Source organism: Choloepus didactylus, chromosome 16, assembly GCF_015220235.1.
Source record: "Choloepus didactylus isolate mChoDid1 chromosome 16, mChoDid1.pri, whole genome shotgun sequence".
In the NCBI taxonomy this organism is placed as follows: Eukaryota; Metazoa; Chordata; class Mammalia; order Pilosa; family Megalonychidae; genus Choloepus; species Choloepus didactylus.
In genome coordinates, this window is record NC_051322.1 from 44709585 (window position 1) to 44731342 (window position 21758).

At 36.9% G+C, this 21758-nt stretch overlaps 1 protein-coding gene and 1 long non-coding RNA gene across 3 annotated transcripts in view; one reads left to right on the forward strand and one right to left on the reverse strand.

Annotated features, from left to right (window-relative positions):
* Nucleotides 1–21758, forward strand: part of LOC119511172 — a 101143-nt gene that overhangs the window by 68910 nt on the left and 10475 nt on the right. The window lies entirely within an intron of this gene.
* Nucleotides 19441–21758, reverse strand: part of GALNT1 (polypeptide N-acetylgalactosaminyltransferase 1) — a 169604-nt gene continuing 167286 nt past the window's right edge. For both annotated transcript variants that reach the window (XM_037805653.1, XM_037805652.1), the window contains exon 12: nt 19441–21398. In XM_037805653.1, coding sequence (XP_037661581.1) covers nt 21252–21398 — 147 coding nt within the window. In that variant the 3' untranslated portion in view covers nt 19441–21251. The remainder of the gene's footprint in view (nt 21399–21758) is intronic.

Genomic DNA, 21758 nt, shown 5'->3' on the forward strand with positions numbered 1-21758 from the left:
ATCTTTTAAACTCCAACTTTCCTTCTGGTGACATACATTACTCTGAGCTTATGCTTTCCACCACCTTCACCCACCTTTTGGCACTGTTACTCTCACAACGTGCTACCATCACCTCTGTTCCTTTCCAAACACCTAGGTTCAACCTAGTTGAAAATTCTGCTCATAATGAGCAACTGCTCCCTATTCTTTAGCCTCATTCTATATCTTGGTACCTTATATTTCATGTCTATGAGTTTATGTATTATAATTAGTTCATATCAGTAAGACCCTGCAATGTTTGTCCTTATGTGTCTGACTTATTTCACTCAATATAGTGCCCTCAAGGTTTCTTCATCAGCCCGTTTATTTTTTAAGATGGTTTTGTACACCTGCCATACATTCTGTGCTAAGTAATAATCGATGATTCCCTCTATAGGTCACGTATTTATGTATTCACCATCATCACCACTATCTAAGGGCATCTCCATTTCTTCCACAAAAAGGAAGAAGAGGCAAAGAAGTTAGAGAAACAAAAGAAAAAGAACAAAACAAAGGAAAAAACATGACAGGTAAAAAGCAGCAAAAGAAAAGATAGAATTAAACTGAAGTAGAATAAAAGAGTTAGACAACATCACCAATGCCAAGAGTCCCATACCCTTCCCTTATGTACCTCTTCTTATAGGCATATAGCTTTGGTATATTGCTTTTGTTACATTAAAGAAAGCATAATGCAATATATCTGTTAACTATAGTCTCTAGTTTGCATTGATTCTATTTTTCCCCCAATACCACCCTATTTTTAACACATTCACAAGGTTGACATACATTTTTTTCTCCCTCATGTAAAAACATAGTTGTACGTTGTATTAGAATTGTTGAGCACTCTACGTTTCACTGAGTTATACAGTCCCAGTCTATATCTTTCCTCTTTCCTTCTGTTGTACCACATGCTCCTAATCTTCCTCTTTCAACCATACTTACAGTTATCTTTGTTCAGTGTACTGACATTGCTGTGCTACCATCACCCAAAATTGTGTTCCAAACCTCTTACTCCTGTCTTTTCCTATCTGTCTGTAATGCTCCTTAGTAGTTCCTGTAGAGCAGGTATCTTGATCACAAACTCTGTCATTGTCTGTCAGAGAATATTTTAAACTGTGTCTCATATTTGAAGGATAGTTTTGCCAGATACAGGATTCTTGGTTGGCGGTTTTTCTCTTTCAGGATTGTATATATGTGTGTGTGTGTGTAAAATTTTTTTAATTGAGATTGTTCACATACCATACAATTATCCAAAGATCCAAAGGGTGCAATCAATTGCCTATGGTACCATCATACAGCTGTGCATCCATCACCACAATTAATTTTTCTTCTATTTTTAGAACACTTTCATTACTCCAGAAAAGAAATAAAGACAAAAAAAGGAAACTCAAATCTTCCCATACCCCTAACCATGCCCCCCTCCATTACTAATTCATATAGTTTTGTTATAGTACATTTGTTACTGTTGATGAATGTTAACTACTACTAACTGTAGTATATAGTTTGCAATAGGTATATATTTTTTTCCTGTATGGTACTCTATTATTAACTTGTAGTTATAGTGTCATACATTTGTTCCAGTTTATGAGAGAGATTTCTAATATTTGTACAGTTAATCACGGACATTGCCCACCACAAGATTCACTGTTTTACACATTCCCATCTTTTAACCTCCAGCTTTCCTTCTGGTGACATATGTGACTCTGACCTTACCCTTTCCATCACCTTCACACACCTTTCAGCACTGTTAGTTATTCTCACAACATGCTACCATCACCTCTGTCCATTTCCAAACATTTAAGTTCACCCTAGTTGCACATTCTGCTCATAATAAGCAACCTCTCCCCATTCTTTAGCCTCATTCTGTATCCTGGTAACTTATATTTCATGTCAATGAGTTTATATATTATAATTAGTTCATATCAGTGAGACTCTGCCATATTTGCCTTTATGTGTCTGTCATATTTCACTCAATATAGTGCCCTCAAGGTTTCTTCATCAACCCATTTCTTTTAAGATGGTTTTGTTCACACACCATACATTCCAACCTGAGTATACAATTGTTGGTTCTCTGTATAGTCAAGTATTTGTGTATTCAGCACCATCGCCACTACCTATGTAAGGACATCTCCATTTTTTCCACAAAGAAGGAGGAAGAGTCAAAGAAGGCAGAGAGACAAAAGAAAAAGAAAAGAGAGAAAACAAAACAAAAAGAAAACAAAACTTGACCGCTAGAAAGCAACAACAGGAAAGACAGCATTAACCTAAAGTTGAATAAAGAGTCAGACAACATCACCAATGCCAGGAGTCCCATACCCTTCCCCTATTCCCCACCCCCCATATGCATTTAGCTTTGGTATATTGCCTTTGTTATATTAAAGGAAGCATAGTACAATGTTTCCATAAGTTATAGTCTCTAGTTTGCATTGATGTTATCCCCCCCCCAATCCCACCCAATTTTTAACACCTTGCAATGTTGACAGTCATTTGTTCTACCTTACGTAAAAACATATTTGTACCTTTTGTTACAATTGTTGCACACCCTAGGTTTCCCTGAGTTACATGTCCCAGTCTTTATCTTTTGTCTTTTGTTCTAGTGTCCCACATGGTTCCAACCTTCCTCTTTCAACCATACTCACAGTCATCTTTGTTTGGTGTACTTATGTTGCTGTGCTACTATCTCCCAAAATTGTTTTCCAAACCTCTCACTCCTGTCTTCCTTTCTGTCTGCAGTGCTTCCTTCATTGTTTCCTGTAGAGCAGGTATCTTGTTCACAAACTCTTTCAGTGTCTGTTTGTCAGAGAATATTTTAAGCTCTGTCTCATATTTGAAGGATAGTTTCGTTGGATATAGGATTCTTGGTTTGTGGTTTTTCTCTTTCAGTATCTTAAATATATCACCCCACTTCCTTCTTGCCTCCATGGTTTCTACTGAGAAATCCACACATAGTCTTATCAAGCTTCCTTTGTATGTGGCTGATCACTTTTCTCTTGCTGCTTTCAGGATTCTGTCTGACTTTGATGTTTGATAATCTGATTTTTAAGTGGCTTGGCATAGGCTTATTCAGATCTATTCTGTTTGGGGTACACTGCACTTTCTGGATTTGTAATTTTATGTCTTTCATAAGAGATGGGAAGTTTTAAGTGATAATTTCCTCTATATTGCTTCTGCCTCTTTTCCCTTCTCTTCTTCTGGGACACCCATGACACATACATTCATGCACTTCATATTGTCATTCAATTCCCTGAGACATTGCTCATATTTTTACATTCTTTTCCCTATCTGTTCTTTTGTGTGTAGGATTTCAGTTGTCTTGTTCTCCAGTTCCTGAGTGTTTTCTTCTGCCTCTTGAGATCTGCTCTTGTATGCCTGCATTGTGTCTTTCATCTCTTGTGTTGTGCCTTTCATCTCCATAGAGTCTGCCAATTGTTTTTCAAACTTTCAATTTCTACTTTATGTTTGCCCAGTGTTTTCTTCATAGCCTTCATCTGTTTTGTTATATATTCCCTGAACTCATTGATTTGGTCTAGAATATTTCTTTGAAAAATTTTAATAGATTGTCTCATTAAAGTAAAACAATATCTCAACTCTATCTTAATTGAGTTTTAAGTTTGTTCCTTTGACCGGGCCATAACTTCGTTTTTCTTAGTATAGATTGTAGTTTTCTGTTGTCTAGGCATCTGGTTTCCTTGGTTACCCCAATCAGATTTCAGATTTTCCCAGACCAGAGTAGGCACAGGTTTCAGAAGGGAGCAATATTCAGTATCAGTTTCCCTGAGGTTGTCTCTTAGAGATTGACACACCCTGTGAGGCCTCTAACGGCTGTGCTTTTCCTAACCTGCCCAGCAGGTGGCGCCTGTTAGCCTGTCGCTCCTGACTGGTATGAGGAGGTGTGGCCCCCTTAGTTTCTGTTTTGGCTGTTTTCCCCCAGGCTCTGGGGTCTGGTTCTGAATGGAAGGCTGGTAGTAGAGCTGGGAACCACCTCCTTCCTTTTTGGGAAGATACAACCTAGGGAGTTGTCATCTGTATTTGAATGGGTTCTTGGTCTCTCTGACTCTGCTATCTCTAACATTGTTTGGGTCAGAGCACTGCGAACTGAAAATGGCTGAGGTTTTCTCAACTGAGCTGCTCAGGTTGAGGGAGAGAATAAGGGGCAAAAAACCCCCTTTCAGGGCAAGTACACAGCCCCCCAGTTTCACTTGTTGGCCAAAGGTCTTCTGGGCTCTGCTTCCTGGGACAAGGGAATCTTCTGGCTCTTTAAGGTCAGTCATCACTAAAAGCCTCTGTCTGCTTGTTGGGGATTTGTAGCTTGTATTGGGCAGTCCCAATTTGCTAATTAAAACCCCAGTTGGAGCTGGACTGAGGTATATTCACTTGCTCAGAGAGTGCTGCTTCTGCCACAGCAAGGTTTTCCTGCTGTGTGGGGAGGGGGCTTCTGGCATGGTTCCGCAGTTTTTACTTACAGATTTTATGCTGTGATCTGAGGCATTCCTCCTAATCCCAGTTGGTGTACGATGTGTGTACAGTCACTGTTGTCCCCCAGCAGTTATTCCAGGTTATTTACTAGTTGTTCCTCATTGTTTATTTGTTGTTCCAGGGGACTAACTTCCACTCCTCTCTCTGCCGCCATCTTCGCCTCTCCTCTATCTGTTCTTTGTGTGTAGTATTTCAGGTGTCTTGTTCTCTAGTTCCTGGGTGTTTTCTTCTGCTTCTTGAACTCTGCAGTTTTATGTCTCCATTGTGTTTTTCATCTTTGTGTTGGCCTTTCATTACCATAGATTCTGTCAGTAGTTTCTTCAAACTTTTGATTTCTACCTTATGTTCGCCCAGTGTTTACTTTATATCCTTCATCTCTTTTGCTATATCTGCTCTGAACTTGTTGACTTGGTTTCTGATTTGATTTAGCATATTTCTTTGAAAATTTTTAATATATTGTTTCATTAAAGTGAAACAATATCTCAATTCTATCTTTGAGGTATAAGTTTCTTCCTTTGACTGCCATATCTTCATTTTTCCTAATGTAATTTGTAGTTTTCTGTTGTCTAGGTATCTGATTTCCTTGGTTACCCCAATTAGATTTTCCCAGACCAACCGAGTTCCGGTCTCAGAGTGGGGCTATATTCAGAGTCAGGTTTCCCTGAGAGTGTGTCTTAGAATATTGACAGACTTCTGTGAGGCCTCTGGCTGCTGTGCTTTTCCTAACCTTCCCAGCAGGTGGCCCTTGTTAGCCTGTTGCTACCAACAGGTGAAAGCAGGTGTGGCCCCTTTAATATGTAGCTTAGTTTGTTTCTGTTTTGACTGTTTCCCCTCCCCCACCCTTGGGTCTGAGTTCTGAAGGGCAGGTAGGCACTAGAGCTGGGCCCCACCTCCTTCCTTTTAGGGAAGATTCACCCTCTAGGGAGTCATCTTCTGCATTTGAATAACTCCTTTGTCTCCCTAACTCTGTAACTCTATCCCTGTCTGGGTCAAAGTGCTGTGAACTGAAAATGGCCACTCAGGTTGAGAAAGAGAAAAAGGGAAAGAAAGCCCCCTTTCAGAGCCAGTCCACACACCCCCCATCCCCCGTCCTTCGCTCTTCAGTCAGATAGAGCATCCAGTCCTCTAGGCTCCTTCTCCCAGGGCACTGGTGTCCTCCAGCTCTGCAGGGTCAGTCTCTAAAGGCCTCTGTATTTTCCCTTTTTTAAAAAATTAATTATTTTTCCATCAGCCCTACCTCTTTTCTTCTGGGAGCAACCTCAGTGTACTTTGCTGCTTTTTTGGGTTTTGTGTTTGTAGCTTGTATTCAGCTGTCCACTTTTGTTAATTAAAACCCCAGTTGGAGCTAGGCTGAGCTTTATTCGCTAGTTCCGAGAATGCTGCTTTCTCCCACAGTGAGGTCCTGCAGCTCAGCCTGCTGTGGGGGAAGGAGGCTCCCAGTGCAGGTCTGCAGTTTTTACTTACAGATTTTGTGTTGTAATCTCAGCCATTCCACCCAATCCAAGTTGGTGTACAGTGTGTGGACAGTCACGGTTGTCCCTCAGCAGTTGTTCCAGATTACTTACTAGTTGTTGTTTGTTTATTAGTTGTTCCACGGGACTAACTAAATTCTACTCCTCTCTATGCCACCATCTTGCCTCTCCCTCCCTGTGTTTTAAAACCTCAACTTCTGTGTGAGACCAAAGAGATGTTTATTTGGTGCAAAATTTTTATTTTCTGTAGCATACTCTCTAATTAAATTGTATGGTCAGTTTATTCTAACACCATAGTTACATGGAAACTTGAATAGAGAGTGAGATCTTGTTGGTTAGTACAGGTTAGCTTGATGCTCCAGCACATCCCAAAGTAAATTGGGCAGAGAATAAAAAAGTATTTGCAAATCCCCCTTGAGGATGGGGAGAAAATGTAGAAATATTAAACTTCCCCAGGTAGGGAATTCCTGATATTCTAGCAAGCATTGGGATCTACCAATTAAATAGGCTGAGCCCTCAATCTTGAGGCTTGCCCTTATGAAAATTATTCCTGGCTTAGCTTCTCCTTTGCTATTTATAATTATGCCTAAGAGTCACTCCCAGAGAGCCTTGATTCTTGAAGATGAGTGTTTCATTATATAGCTTTTATGGTGTGACTGTGTAATTGTGAAAACCTTGTGACTGACACTCCCTTTATCTGGTGTCTGGACAGATGAGTAAGAAAATAAAGACAAAAAAAAATTACATAATGGTGGTGGTGGGGAATAAGGGGTATAGGATGTTTTGGGTATTCTTTTTATTTTTATTTTTTTGGAGTAATGAAATTGTTCAAAAACTTGTGATCCATGTTCAGTTATATGATGATATCATGAACCACTGATTGTACGCTTTGGATGATTACCTGGTATGTGAATATATTTTTAAAAAATTGCATTTAAAAAACATAGTATTTTGAAAATCTTGTCTGCAAATTCCAAGATCTAGGTCATGAGTGGGTCTGTTTTTATTAATTTTTTAAGAAAATAAGGTCACTTTCTTCTTTATCTATGTATTAATTTTTGATTGTACATTGGACATTATGATTGATACATTGAAGAGACTCTGGATTCTGTTATTTTTCTCAGAAGACTTTTGAGTTTTCTCCAACAGGCAGTTAAATTACTGACAAATCAACTTGATGTTGCCGAGGCCTGGTTTTAGGCTGTATTAGGTTCGGTCTATTTCCGTTTTGTCCTTGGTCCTAAGAATAGCCCCAAGTTGTGAGAAACAGTCCTTACTCCTAAGCATGGCCCTTCTTGTGTTTCAGTGTCAAGAATTTGAACTGCAATCTCTAGTGTTCTCAGTTCTGGGAAGCTGTTGAAATCTCTGCTCAAATCTTTCTCCCTTCTAGTGGTTGTTCCCCCTGGGCTTTTTGATTCTCATCCCATGCACACTCAGTTGAGTCAGCCAAGGATTTGAGAAAAGTTTCTATGCAGATTTGGAGTTCCCCCTTTTATGGCTCCCTTCTGTTTGTGATTTCCTCCTTCAATTTTCAGCCAATCTCTTTGCTTCCAAATATGACTTCTAATCCTTTGGCCTAATAAAATTGTCCCTTTCTGCATGAACTGTAACTCCAGTGTGGTGTATGTTGGGGAGTGCTCGCTAGGTAAAAGCCATATAAATGTGATTCTACCCAGTGAAGTTTTCCTTTATAAGGGGTCATGTCTCCTATATTTTCTCTCTTTCGCAAATCACACTTGGAGTTGCTTAAGACATTTTCTCCTTCCTGGTCCAAGTTACTGGCTAAATTATGACAGGAAGATTAGTCTGATACAAACTACTCTCACATTACTGGGAACCAGAATTAAATGTGTTTTTCTCTTAACAGTCACACTTGGTGGCTCATTTCCTCATTTTGATAGTGACTTCATATTTGAATTTAATTGGCAGGGGAGTGCAGGGTCCTGGAGTGAGGCTGTTTTATTCTAATGGTTTCCAGCAAGTGCTACAAATCTAGATTCACGTATTGTCTTGATCTGTGGATTTCTTTACTGTAGTTTTAAACCTCTTTGAGAAAGCAGGCCTGTGATTGCAGGGGTGGCATCATCATGACCATCATTATTTACTACCTGGAAAGGGGATAGTCATCAGATTCTCCTTAGGTTCCTTTACAGGAAGGCAGAATCTTCCTAACGCACCCTTTCACTTGCAGGTATAATTCCTTTGAATATCCCAACTTCGTGAAGGGATCTTTAATTAATTCCCCAAGTTTGTTCAGGTTCAAAGCTTAAGTTCCCATTCCCCAGACTCTGGGTAGTAACTTTTTGTTCCCAGGAGAATAACAGCTTCCATATTTAATAGTTACTACTGTGGTTTATGTATTGTTTTTCATTTCTTTTCTGACCCTGGAGGATTTTCTACATTTTCTTGTGAGCTTGGCCTTTCACTTACAAATATGTTTATTGACGTTTATTCAGACTTTGGATGTTTTGTAGCAGTGGAAGGCTTTTTACAAAACTCTGATGTCAGAAATGTAAATTCCTTCATAATTTTTCCCAGCACTTTACTGAGGTATAATTTACGCACTGTAAAATGCATAAATCTTAAGTATATTTTTAATTTTAAAATAGTATATAGGGGAGAGGCAGCAAAATGGCAGCACAGAGAGGAATGGCAGTTATTTGGCCCCCTGGATCAACTAGTAAACAACCAGGAACAACTAGTAAATAATCTGGAGTAACTGCTGGGGGACAACCATGAGGAATGCCTGAGATTGCAGCATAAAATCTGTAAGTAAAAACTGCAGAAACGGGGGGAGGCCCTCCCCCCACTGCAGGCTGAATGGCAAAACCTCACTATGGTAGAAACTAGCAGCACTCTCCAAGCGAGCGAATGTAGCTCAGCTGAGCTCCATCGGGGGTTTTAATTAACAAATGTGGACTTCTGAATACAAGCTACAAACCCCCAACAAGCAGACAGAGGCTTTTATTGATGACTGATCTTAAAGAACCAGCGGACTCATATGTCCTTGGAGGGGAAGCCCAGAAGACCAGGTGTTACCTCTGGCCGATGAGTGAAACTGGGGGGGGGGGGGACAGCGTACTGACTCTAAAAGGGGGCTTTCTGTCCCTTTTTCTCTCTCTCAGCCTGAGGGGCTCAGAGGAGAGAGCTACAGCCAGCCATTTTCAGTTCGCAGCCCTCTGACCCAGACAGCGGTGGAGATAAGAGTCAGACTATTCAAATGCTGATGATAACTCCCTAGGGGGGGTATATCTTCCTTAAGAGTAAGGAGGTGGGGTCCAGCTTTCCCTTCAGAACCAGACCTCAGAGCCTGGGGAAAACAGCCAAAACAGAAACAAAGGAGGCCGCATCTGCTTACACCAGTTGGGAGGGACAGGCTGACAGGTGCCACCTTCTGGGCAAATTAGGAAAAGCACAGCAACGGGAAACCTCACAGAAAAGTCTGTCATTCTTCTAAGATACGCCTTGAATAATCCCATTCTGAGACCTGAACACGTTCTGGTCTGGGAAAATCTGACTGCAGTACCCAAGGAAACCAGATGCCTAGACAACAGAAAACTACAATCTATACTAGGAAAAATGAAGATAAGGCCTAGTAAAAGGAACAAATTTATGCCTCAATCAAGATACAGTTGAGATATTGTTTCACTTTAATGAAACAATCTGTTAAAGATTTTCAAAGAAATATGCTTAATCAAATCAAAAACCAAATCAACAAGTTCAGCAAAGATATAACGAGAGACAAAAGCCATAAAGAAAACACTGGGCAAACATAAGGTAGAAATCAAAAGTTTGGAAAAACAACTGGCATAATCTATGGAAATGAAAGGCACAACACAAGAGATGAAAGACACAATGGAGACATACAATAGCAGATCTCAAGAGGCAGAAGAAAACACTCAGGAACTGGAGAACAAGACAACTGAAATCCTACACACAAAAGAACAGATAGGGAAAAGAATGGAAAAATATGAGCAATGTCTCAGGGAATTGACAATAGGAAATGCATGAAAGTACGTGTCATGGGTGTCCCAGAAGGAGAAGAGAAGGGAAAATGGGCAGAAGCAGTAATAGAGGAAATAATCAATAACAATTTCCATCTCTTATGAAAGACATAAAATTACAGATCCAAGGAGCGCAGTGTACCCCAACAGAATATATCTGAATAGGCCTACGCCAAGACACTTAATAATCAGATTATTAAACGTCAAAGACAAAGAGAGAATCCTGAAGGCAGCAAGAGAAAAGCAATCCGTCACATATAAAGGAAACTTGATAAGACTATGTGTGGATTTCTCAGTAGAAACCATGGAGGCAAGAAGGTAATGGTATATAAGATACTGAAAGTGTATGTGTATATATATATATATGTATGTGTGTGTGTGTGTGTATATATATGTCAGTATATATAAGATACTGAAAGAAAAACCGTCAACCAAGAATCCTATATCTGGCAAAACTATCCTTCAAATATGAGGGTGAGTTGAAAGTATTCTCTTACAAACAATGACAGAGTTTGTGAACAAGATACCTGCTCTACAGAAAATACTAAAGGGAGCACAACAGACAGATAAGAAAAGACAGGAGTGAGAGGTTTGAAACACAATTTTGGGTGATGGTAGCACAGCAATGGAAGTACACTGAACAAAGATGACTGTGAGTATGGTTGAAAAAAGAAGGTTAGGAGCATGTGGGACACCAGAAGGAAAGAGGAAAGATAAAGACTGGGACTGTATAACTCAGTGAAACCCAAAGTGCTAAACAATTGTGATAAAATGTTCAAGTATGTTTTTACATGAGGTAGAAACGAATGTCAACCCTGCAAGGTGTTAAAAATTGGGTGGAATTGGGGGAAAAATACAATCAATGCAAACTAGAGACTAGAGTTAACAGAAACATTGTATTATGCTTCCTTTAATGTAACAGAAGCAATATACCAAAGCTAAATGCCTATAAGACAGGGACATAAGGGAGGGTACAGGACTCTTGGCATTGGTGATGTTGTCTGACTATTCTATTTAGTTTAATTCTGTCTTTCCTTTTGTTGCTTCCTAGCTGTCATGTTTTTCCTCTTTGTTCTTTTTCTTTTGTCTGTCTACCTTCTTTGACTCTTCCTCCTTCTTTGTGAAAGAAATAGAGATGTCCCTATATAGATAGTGGTGATGGTGGTGAATACATAAATATGTGACTATATAGGAAACCATCAATTGTTTACTTAGGATGGAATGTATGGTGTACCGTGAACAAAACCAGCTTAAAAAAAAAAAACAGGTTGATGAAGAAACCTTGAGGGCACTTGAGTGAAGTAAGTCAGACACATATGGACAAATATTGCAGTGTCTCACTGATATGAACTAATTATAATATGTAAATTTATACATGAAATATATGTTACCAGGATATAGAATGAGGCTAAAGAATGGGGAGCGGTTGCTTATCATGAGCAGAATGTTCAACTAGTTGGACAGAGGTGATGGTAGCACATTATGAGAATAACTAACAGTACTGAATGGTGTGTGAATGTGGTGGAAAGGGGAAGCTCAGAGTTACATATGTCACTAGAAGGAAAGTTGGAGGTTAAAAGATGGGATTTTATAAAACAGTGAATCTTGTGATGGGCAATGTCCATGATTAACTCTACAAATATTAGAAATCTCTTTCATGAAGTAGAACAAATGTATGACACTATAACCAGAAGTCAATAATAGAGGGGCATATAGGAAAAAAATATATATACCTGTTGCAAACTATATACTACAGTTAGTAGTATTTTAACAATCTTTCACCAACAGTTACAAATGTACTATACCAATACTATGAGTCAATAATGAAGGGGGATGGATGGTTAGGGTTATGGGCGGATTTGAGTTTCCTTTTTTTTTGTCTTTATTTCTTTCCTGGAGTAAAGAAGATGTTCTAAAAATTGAAAAAAGACTAGTTGTGGTGATGGATATACAACTGTATGATGGTACTGTGGGCAATTGATTGTGCACTTCGGCCTGATATGCCCTAATCTTAACCAGATTTGCTTCATTCATATCTCTAATTGAAGTCTGGGCTCTTTTTCAGCTTTTTTGTTTGTTTGTTTGACAGTTGCTGTATGTGCTAATACTGACATTCATATCTGCCGACTTTGAGCTCTGAGTTTCAGGTTTAGAAGAATTTTAAAACATAAAATTATACTTTTAGAAGAAAACAAGAGAAATTCTTTTTGCTCTTGGGTTAGGCAAAGATTTCTTAGATATAATGCCAAAACACAATTCATAAAAGAATAAATTGATAAATTGAACTTCATCAAAATTTAGAACTCTTGTAAAGACCCTGTTAAGAGAAAGAAAAGACAAGCATATACTGGAAGAGAATACTTACAAAGCATATTTCTGATCAAGGATTTGAATTCAGAATATATAAAGAAGTCTCAAAATTCAGTAACAAGAAAACAAACAACCCAACTAAAAATGATCTAAAAATTTGAACAGACACTTCACCGAAAGTATATAGATGGCAGAAAAGCACATGAACTATTAATACAGACAACACCATGGTTGATGAAGTAGAATTTATCAATTTATGGTCTGTGATCCATTTTGAGTTAAATTTTATTTATACTGGGGAATGAATCAAAGTTCATTTTTAAAATGTGGATATTCAACTGTTCCAGTGCCATTTGCCTTTGTACTTTTTTCGAAAATCAGTTGTCCATGTATGTGTGGATCTTTTTCATGACTATTCATCAATCTATCTTACCATGCTGTTTTACTTTACTGTAGTTTTATAATGTCTTGAAATCAGGTAGCATTAGACCCCAACTTTGCGTTTTTTCCAAAGTTGTTTTGGTTCTTTGCATTTCCATTCAAATTTTAAAATCACCTTGTCCATTTTTACACAAAAGTTTGCTGGGATTTTTATTGGAATCATGTTGAATTTACAGATCAATTGCCATATTTACAGTATTCAGTCTTCCCATACATGAACAAAGTATATATCTCATGTATTTAGGTTGTCTTTAATCTCTTTTAGCAATATTTTGGAGTTTTCTGTTTATAGGTCTTCCACGTATTTTGTCAGATTTATACCTATTTCATATTTTTTATGCTATTGTACATGGCTTTTTCTGTTTCAATTTCTGATTGTTCATTGATAGTATATAGAAACAGATTTTTTATTGATCATGTATACTGCAACCTAACTAAACTCATGTATGAGTTCTAGCAGCTTGTTGTAGATAACCATTGTATTTTCTATTATAGATGATCATATTATCTGTGAATAAAGATAGTTTTAACTTCGTCCTTTCCAATCTGGATGCCATTCGCTTTTTTTCCATATATCCATTCCTGTTGCTAGAATATCCAATACAGTGTTAAATAGGGGTGGTGAGAGTAGATATCCTAGTCTTGTTCCCGACCGTTAAGTATGATGTTAGCTATAGATTTTCTCACACATGCTCAGTATCAGGTTGAGGAATTTCCCTTCTGCTCATGGTTTGATGAGAGTTTTTAATTGGATTTTGTTGAATACTCTTTCTCTAGCCATTAAAATAATCACATGGTTTTGCTTTTTTAGTTTTTTAATATGGTATATTACTACACTGATTTTCAAATGTTTTAAGCCAATTCTAAGAGCACAGGATATCTCCTACTTGATTATGAGGTATTCTCTTTTTTATATATTATTTATTTGCTAATATTTTGATTAGAATTTTTACTTCTATGATCATGAGGGATATTAATCTATCATTTCCTTCTGTAATAATGCCTTTGTCTGGTTTTGATATCTGGGTAATGCTGGCCTTTTAGAATGAGTTGGTCATTTTTAATTTTCTGGAAGAGCTTATGAGAATTAGGATTATTTTTTTCTTAAAAGTTTGATAGGATTCTCTAGTGAAGCCTGTCAAATGGTCAAGTGGTTCCTAAGCAGCAGCTCAGTGGTACCTACTAGGTTGGCTTGCTGTACTTACATAGGTTCGTCCAGTAAGGAGGCAACAAACCCAGATAAATATTCAATTAATTACTTGCAGAGACAGAAAAAGCAAGATTGGCACAGTATCAGCTCCTTGTGTCCCTAGCCTCACAGGATGTTACTAAACTGGATGGGCCAGATACTAGACATCACAAGCAGAGTGAGTTACTCTATCATGGAACTACAGCCATATGGTTTATAGTCTGTAGCCATACCCTAGCAGGGTGGAGGGGTGTGAGTTGGAAAGTCTCATGCCTCACCAGAACCACAGAAGCACATGAAAAAATTGCTTTGTGGAAGTTTTCCATAAGATAGAGGCAGATGAGAAGCAGAAGCAAACTTATGACAGCTTCTCACAAGACTGCCTATCTTTCTATGTTCCTGGGGTGACAGCAAGGCATTCTGCCAAGATGTGGGCCAGACTATGATTGAGCCTTGCCCACATGGCTGTGTGGAGACTTGCAGGGTAGCCATAGTGCCATCGTAGAGCTGGTCCTCTGCAGGGCCAAGTGGGCTGGAGTTTTCATTTCAGGAAGATTTTAACTACAATTTCAATTGTTTTAGTAGATATCAGACTATTCAGATTATCTGTTTTCATGAAATTTGTCCATTCATCTAAATTGTTAAATTCACACTTATAAAATTATTCATATCATGTTCTTCTTATCTTTTTAGTATCTATAGACTCTGTAATGATGTCACCTGTTTCATTCCTGATACTGGTAATTTGTGTCTTGTCTTTTTTTCCTGATTGGACTGTCTAGAGGTTCATCGATGTTGTTGATCTTCTCAAAGAACCAACTTTTGGTTTCATAGATTTTTCTTTAGTGTTCTGTTTTCTATTTCATTGATTTCTGCTCTGATTTTTATTTTCTTTATTTGACTTACGTTGGCCTTAATTTCTTCTTTTTCTTGTTTTTTTTTAAAGATGGAATCTGAGATCACTGGTTTGAGGGCATTTTTCTTTTCTAATATAGTACTTCAGTGCTAGAAAATTTCCTCTTAAGAGCCAGTTCAGCAGCATCTCACATATTCTGATATGTTGTGCCTTCATTTTTATTTGGTTCAAAGTACCTTCCAATTATCCCTTTTATTTCTTCTTTTAAGGATGGGTTATTTAGAAGTGTGCTGTTTCGTTTCCAAACAATTGGGATTTTTCAGAGATCTTTGTTTTCTGATTTAAATTTATTGTGGTCAGTGTACATACTTTGATTCATATTCTTTTAAATTTCTTGAGGCTTGTTTTATGGGCCAGAATATGATCTATCTTCATAAGTGTTCTTTTGTACTTGAATATGTGTGCTGTTCTAGAAATGTCAATTAGGTTAAGTTGGTCAATGATATTCAAGTCTTCTATATCCTTTCTGATTTTATGTCTACTTGTTCTATTGATTATTGAGAAAGGGGTGTAGGAAATACTATTATAATTGTGGATTATGCAGTTCCAGCAGTTCTTTGCTTCATGTATACTGAAGCTCTGTTATTAGCTGCATAACCATTGAGGGTCATTAAGTTCTTTTGATAAATTGGCCCCTTTATTATTATGAAATGGCCTTTTTTATCCCTGCTAATATTCTTTGCTCTGAAATCTACTTTGAAATGTCCACAATAGGCAAATCTAGAGACAGTAAAGTAGATTACTGGTTGCTAGGGTGAGGGAATTGAGGGGTAAGGGGGGCTTCTTGTAGGAGTAATGACAATGTTTTAAAATTGATTGTGATGTTGCACAAGTCTTTGCATATACTAAAAGCCACTGATTTATGCCCTTTAAATGGATAAAATATATAGTATGTGAATTGTATGTCAATCAAACGTGTTACTAAAAGAGTAAAAATGAAAGTACAGGCTTACTTCACACCGTATAAAAAAACTAAATCAAAATGGATCAAGAACCTAAATATAAGAACTGAAAACATAAAACTCTTAGATGTTCGTAGCAGTATTATTTGCAGTTGCCCAAAGGTGGAAATTATCCATCAATAGATGAATATGTAAACAAAATGTGGTATATACATTGGAATGAAGTTCTAATACACACTATAACATGGATGCATCTTGAAAACATTATGCTAAGTAAAATAAAGCTGACACAAAAGGACAAATATTGTATGATTCCACTTATCTGAAATACCTAGAATAAACAAATTCATAGAGACAGAAAGTAGATTAAAGGTTATCAGTTGCTGGGGATGGGGGCTGCTGTGGAATGGAAGAGTTATTGCTTAATAGGTACACAATTTCTTTTTGGGGTAATGAAAATGTTTTGGTAATCGATGGTGATGGTAGCACAACATTGCGAATATAATATCAATTATGCACTTAAAATGGGAAGCATTATGCTATATATATGATATGTTACCACGATAAAATTAAAAGAGTAAATAAAAGTGCAGACATCTTAAAAACCAGAAAAAAATATATAGATATGTTACCATTATCTAAATCAATATATGGAACGTTTCCATCACTCCAGAAAGTTCTCTCATGTCCCTTTTTCAGTCTGTACTCCCCTGAGGTAACCACCCTAAATTGGTTTCACCTGCTCTTGAATATGATATAAATGGAATGAGAAAGGATATACTCTTTTGTGTCTACTTTTCCTTGGCCAACAATGTTTTTAAAGATTTATCCGTATTGTTTTTGTCAGCAATTTTTTTTTAATTGTAGATAGTATTCCATTGTGCATCATTACTTGATTATCCATTAACTTATTGATGGGTATTTAGGTAGTCAAGTTTTGGGGTTCTATAAAGCTGCTTTGAATATTCTTATATGAATCTTATCATGGGATATGCACTCATTTTATGTCTAAAGTGCATTCGTTGAATCATAGGGTAGGTGTGTGTTTGCCTTCACAAGAAATTGGCAAACTTTCTTAAGGTGATTTACATTCCCACCAGCTGCTCCACATTCCCACCATTCTGGGGATATGTTGTAGTATTTCCTTGTGGCTTCATGTTGCATTCCCTTATGGCTTATGGTGAACACTTTTCCCTATGTAGTTGTGTATTTGGATATCATCTCTGAAGTGCCTACTGAAGACATTTACTCATTTTCATATTGGCTTGCTCTTCCCATGGTATGCCAGTTTCAAACTGTTATGGACCCCAGAAAAGCCAAGATCTTGTAACCCAATCTTGTTGGGTGGAAATTCTGTTTTCATGGAGATGTGATCCACTCCACTGTGGTTGAGAACTCTGATTAAATTATTTCAATGGCGCTGTGGACCCCGCCCATTCAGGGTGGGTCTTGATTAGTTCACTGGAATATTTAAGAGAGAAGCTAAGAGCTGAAACAGACCCAGATGCTTGCTGATGCTTAGAGGTGCAGACAGAAAGATGTTTGGAGATGCTAAGCTAAGAGATGAAGCCCAGAGAAGTTAAGAGAGGACTCCTAGATATTTAGAGAGAAAGCCACTGGAATTAGAAGCTGAAAGTAATGCAACCTGGGAGCAAAGGACCAGCAGATGCCAGCCATGTGCATTCCCAGCTAATAGAGGTGTTCCAGATGCCATCAGTTATTCTTCAGTGAAGGTGTCCTCTTGTTGTTGCCTTGATTTGGACACTTTTATGGCCTTAGGACTGTAAATCTGTAACCAAATAAACCCCCTTTATAAAAGCCAATCCATTTCTGGTATTTTGCATAATGGCAGCATTAGCAGACTGGAACACACGGGTTCTAAGCGTCCTTTATTTTCTCCCATTTGTGGCTTACCTTTTCATTTTAACACTATCTTTTTGATGAGATACATTCAGTTTTGATGAAAATCAGTTTTTTTTCTTTTATGATGAATGCCTTTTGTGTCCTAAAGCAAAGATGTCTTTGCCTACTCCAAGATCATGAAGGTATTCTATATTGTCTTCTAGGAGATTTATTATTTGGCCTTTCACATTTAGGTCTGTGATCTATTTTGAATAAACTGCATGGTGTGAAGATGTCCAGGTCAGATTTTTTCCCATACAGATACCCAGTTATTTCAGACTCAAATGAAAAAACTTTCCTCCATTGAACTTTTTAGATGCTTTTGTTGAAAGCAATGACCATATATATGTGGGTCTGTTTCTGGACTCTATTCTATCTCTTACATCTGGAACCACACTCTTAATTACTGTAACTTTAGACCAAGTTTTGAAATTGGATAGCATAAGTCTCCAACTTCTTCTTCAAGATTATCTTGGCTATTCTAGGTTTGCTGCATTTCTATATATTTGTCATTTCTACAAGAAAGTTTGGTGAGATTTTGATTTTGTTGAAGCCACACATCAATTTGTGGAAAACTGACTTCTTAACATTATGCAGTCTTTAATCTATGAGTCCTCTCTATTTATTGTGGTGTACTTTAATTTCTCTCAACAATGTTTTGTAATTTTCAGGGTAGAAGTTTTGTAATCTTTTAATTTTATTCCTAGGTATTAAAACTTCTTTAATGCTATTGTAGACTTCTTTAATGCTATTGTAAATGATATATTTTAAATTTTAATTTTCAATCATTTGTTGCTAGTGTGTAGACATAAAACTGACTTTTGTATATTGGCCTCATATCCTGAAAAACCATTAGTTTTCATAGATTTACTGACAGCTATATATTGAATTTCTGGTAATCTTCAAGAAATCAGAGAATTGGAAGGAGTGTCATATAACTGGAAACAAGGAATTTTGCAAACAGAGCAAAAAAATCACTTACTTTTTGGATATCATTTTACACAGTCATCAACTCAAACACTACCTCTTGAATTTCCTTCTCTTCTGAAAAATATGTAACTTTGAAGTTAAATCTTGGAAAAGACCTTGGCTTTGAGGAGTGTACTAAATTCTTACAGAGAGGAACTGTTTGTTGTCTTCCAGCTGAATGTAGAATAGGGAAATGAGCGTTTTGATGCCCTTCATTTGCAGAATGGTAAAAAAAAGTACAATTTTTCAAGAATGCCAATTAGAAGAGAAAGACATCTTAAAATGGAATGAGATTGGGGCCAGGTAAAGACACACTGTAAATTCCAACAACTTCAAAGGGCTACCAAAGGAGAGCAAGTATAGTCAGCTTTGTAAGATTCAAATTATCCGTAACTGTCACATTTGAGAATTCATCATTGTTAAACGATAAGTCCATCTTTTCTTCCTTTACTTTCTTTTTCATTCATTCTTTTCTTTCCAACTTGATTTATAAGTGATTAGCACATTGTCTGGTCTACAAATAGCAGTAAGGACTAGCTTATTTAAAGCTAAGTCCTTTTAGCGTTTTTATTTCAAATAAGACCAGTTTTAACTTCAAATAAGACCAATGTAAAGCAGAACTATTCAAGAATGTTTTATATTTTCAAAGTTTTTAAGAATTCTTTAATTAGAAAAATAAAGGCAATGGGATTATCTACCAGGTTGTAAAAGTACCCATGAATCAAAACCACTCATCCCCCATTAAAAAAAAAAAATAAAAAGTTAAATCACATTTCTATTAAGCTTTCTTACATTAAAGAATAAGTCCAAGCTAAACTAGAGTACAAAAACCTGAAACTTCTGAGCATGAAAATAATTTATTGATTAGACATTGGGTTTACTGAAGCATTAGGCCTGGTGAATATAGAACTAACACAGCTCATGGAATAGGAAAGAATTTTCCATCTAGCACCTGCTTCATTTCAAATATCTTGGGGACAGACTTGATGCATTCTGTATTTATATCCTCTCTTTAAATCATCTACATGTCCTTGATGTCAATTATTGAACAGGGTACGAGAAACCTTGTGTACACTTAACTTGGCAGGTTATCATTAGTGAGTCAACTTTCAGAACCATTCTTAGGCACAAGAAATAGCACTGCCTGCAGTGAGAGTCTCTGATAATCAGAGAAAAGAATACCATTAAATACAATCTTACAAATAGGAAGGAAAATATATGCACTTTTGCTGATGGACTGCTTTACACATCAAGAAAAAATGTCAAACTAAGGTTTTCTTTTTATAAGATTAAAAGATTAACTTTTAATTGATACTGATGTTATTTTGTGGCATTAAAGATCAGAAAAAAAAAAGAAAACTGATTTAACCTAAGTGGAATTTAGGGAAGAAATGCAGGACTAGCAATAATGGAGTAATAGCTGCACTTCTTTGGCTAACTCATTAAGAAATGCCAATTAAACATTTTCAAATTCTATTAAAAAAAAAAAAGCAGATCAACGTTACAATTCAAGAATCTAACCTAAATATGCACTTGACAATGAAGTACATCTGAGTATGGAGTGTAAAAGGTTGTCCAAAAAACCATCAAATAAATTGTCTCAAAATAGCCAAATAATAAATCTCTTCTGTAGGCCTTCTGTTGAGTGGAATCATAAACAAAGAATTGAAAATTTATTGCTGTGAAAACAAATCTGTAGTACAGTAGTATGAATCTTGGGTATTAAGCATAATGACTTGAATCAAGTTAAGAAATTAAAAATAAAATTTTTTTGAGTGTGAAAGTCTACAAGCCAGTTGACCCAAGAGCAACTAAGATATCAAACTTGTTCAGTTGAGACCAGACATTGTTAGACCTCCATTTTTTAGAAAGCCATAAAAAATTAGAATTCTAACAGCCCACAAACCAAATAAAATTTTTTAAAAACTGAAGAAATTAAAACTATGCTCAGAGCCTTTTTTTTTTTCCAGCTCAATTTCAGCACCCCAAGGAAAAAAAAAAGCATCCATGACTATCAATGACATGACTGTCATTGGAATCAATTTTTCCCCACTGAGGTATAAAATCTATATAGAAATTTGATACTATACTATAACAAATTGTACTTTTCAGTTCTGATTTAATTTTCTTTAAACCCTGTTTAATATAGTTTTTTAAATTGTAAAAATGTTGTTTTCATGATTTTGAATCTGGTTCCAGTTCTTTTTCATTTATTTTTATATCAATATTAACATACTAACCAGTTCAAATCAGGAAAAAAAAAATCTTGGAAATCTCTTCATCATTATAGCACATTCAGAAATAACTGATGTGTGAGCAAACCATAAAAAGTGCAGCTCTCCAGAAAGCACATTTTGTTGATTGTTTCATTATTTGAATATTCTTTACAATTCTTGAAGAAAGACACTTTCCATCTTGTAAACATCAGTGTGCACAGTCTCACTGGTATGTAGTTTCACATCCTCGGACAGGAAGGCTGGTTCACAGCTACTGAAAAGCTAGAGGAGTCTAAGTTTTAATGGCTGATAAACCTTACATCCTGCAGAGCAGGAAAGCACGTTTCCTTTTTTGCTACTTAAGAATGTGGCAGAAAATGTGTGCTGAGGTAGCCCAGTCAATTCTTATTTTTTCCTTTTTTTTGTAAATCTGGTCTCAGAATATTTCTGGAAGGGTGACGTTTCTAAGAAGCCACTGCTGGGACCGGCTTCCGTTGCAGTCTCTAATGCTGGGCACCTGGCTATCCTCTTCCGTGGCTTTATCCAGGCACTGATTACTGTTCACATGCTGCAGGGTTAATTTCTGAAAGTGACAGAAAAAAATCTTAACATGAAAATGGGAAAAAAAAATAAAAAGCCCCAACCATCATTTGGTGATTATTAAATTCCTCTCGGTAGAAAAGGTGACTTTTTTCTTTGCAACATAAACTACTTAAAATACAAAGGAGATAGCCAAAAGGTAGAAGCAACCAAACTGCCCATCAACAGATGAATGGATAACCAATTCCTAAAAAACTTATATTTCACTTATCTATATTCATTAAAATAAGCTCATAGAAAGATTATTGTCCAAGTGCTGGGTAAGACTTGAAAATTAAGACTGAAAATGTCTGTGATTTTGGGAGACTAACAGCTCTCTCGGAGTCCTGGAATGTGGTTGAGA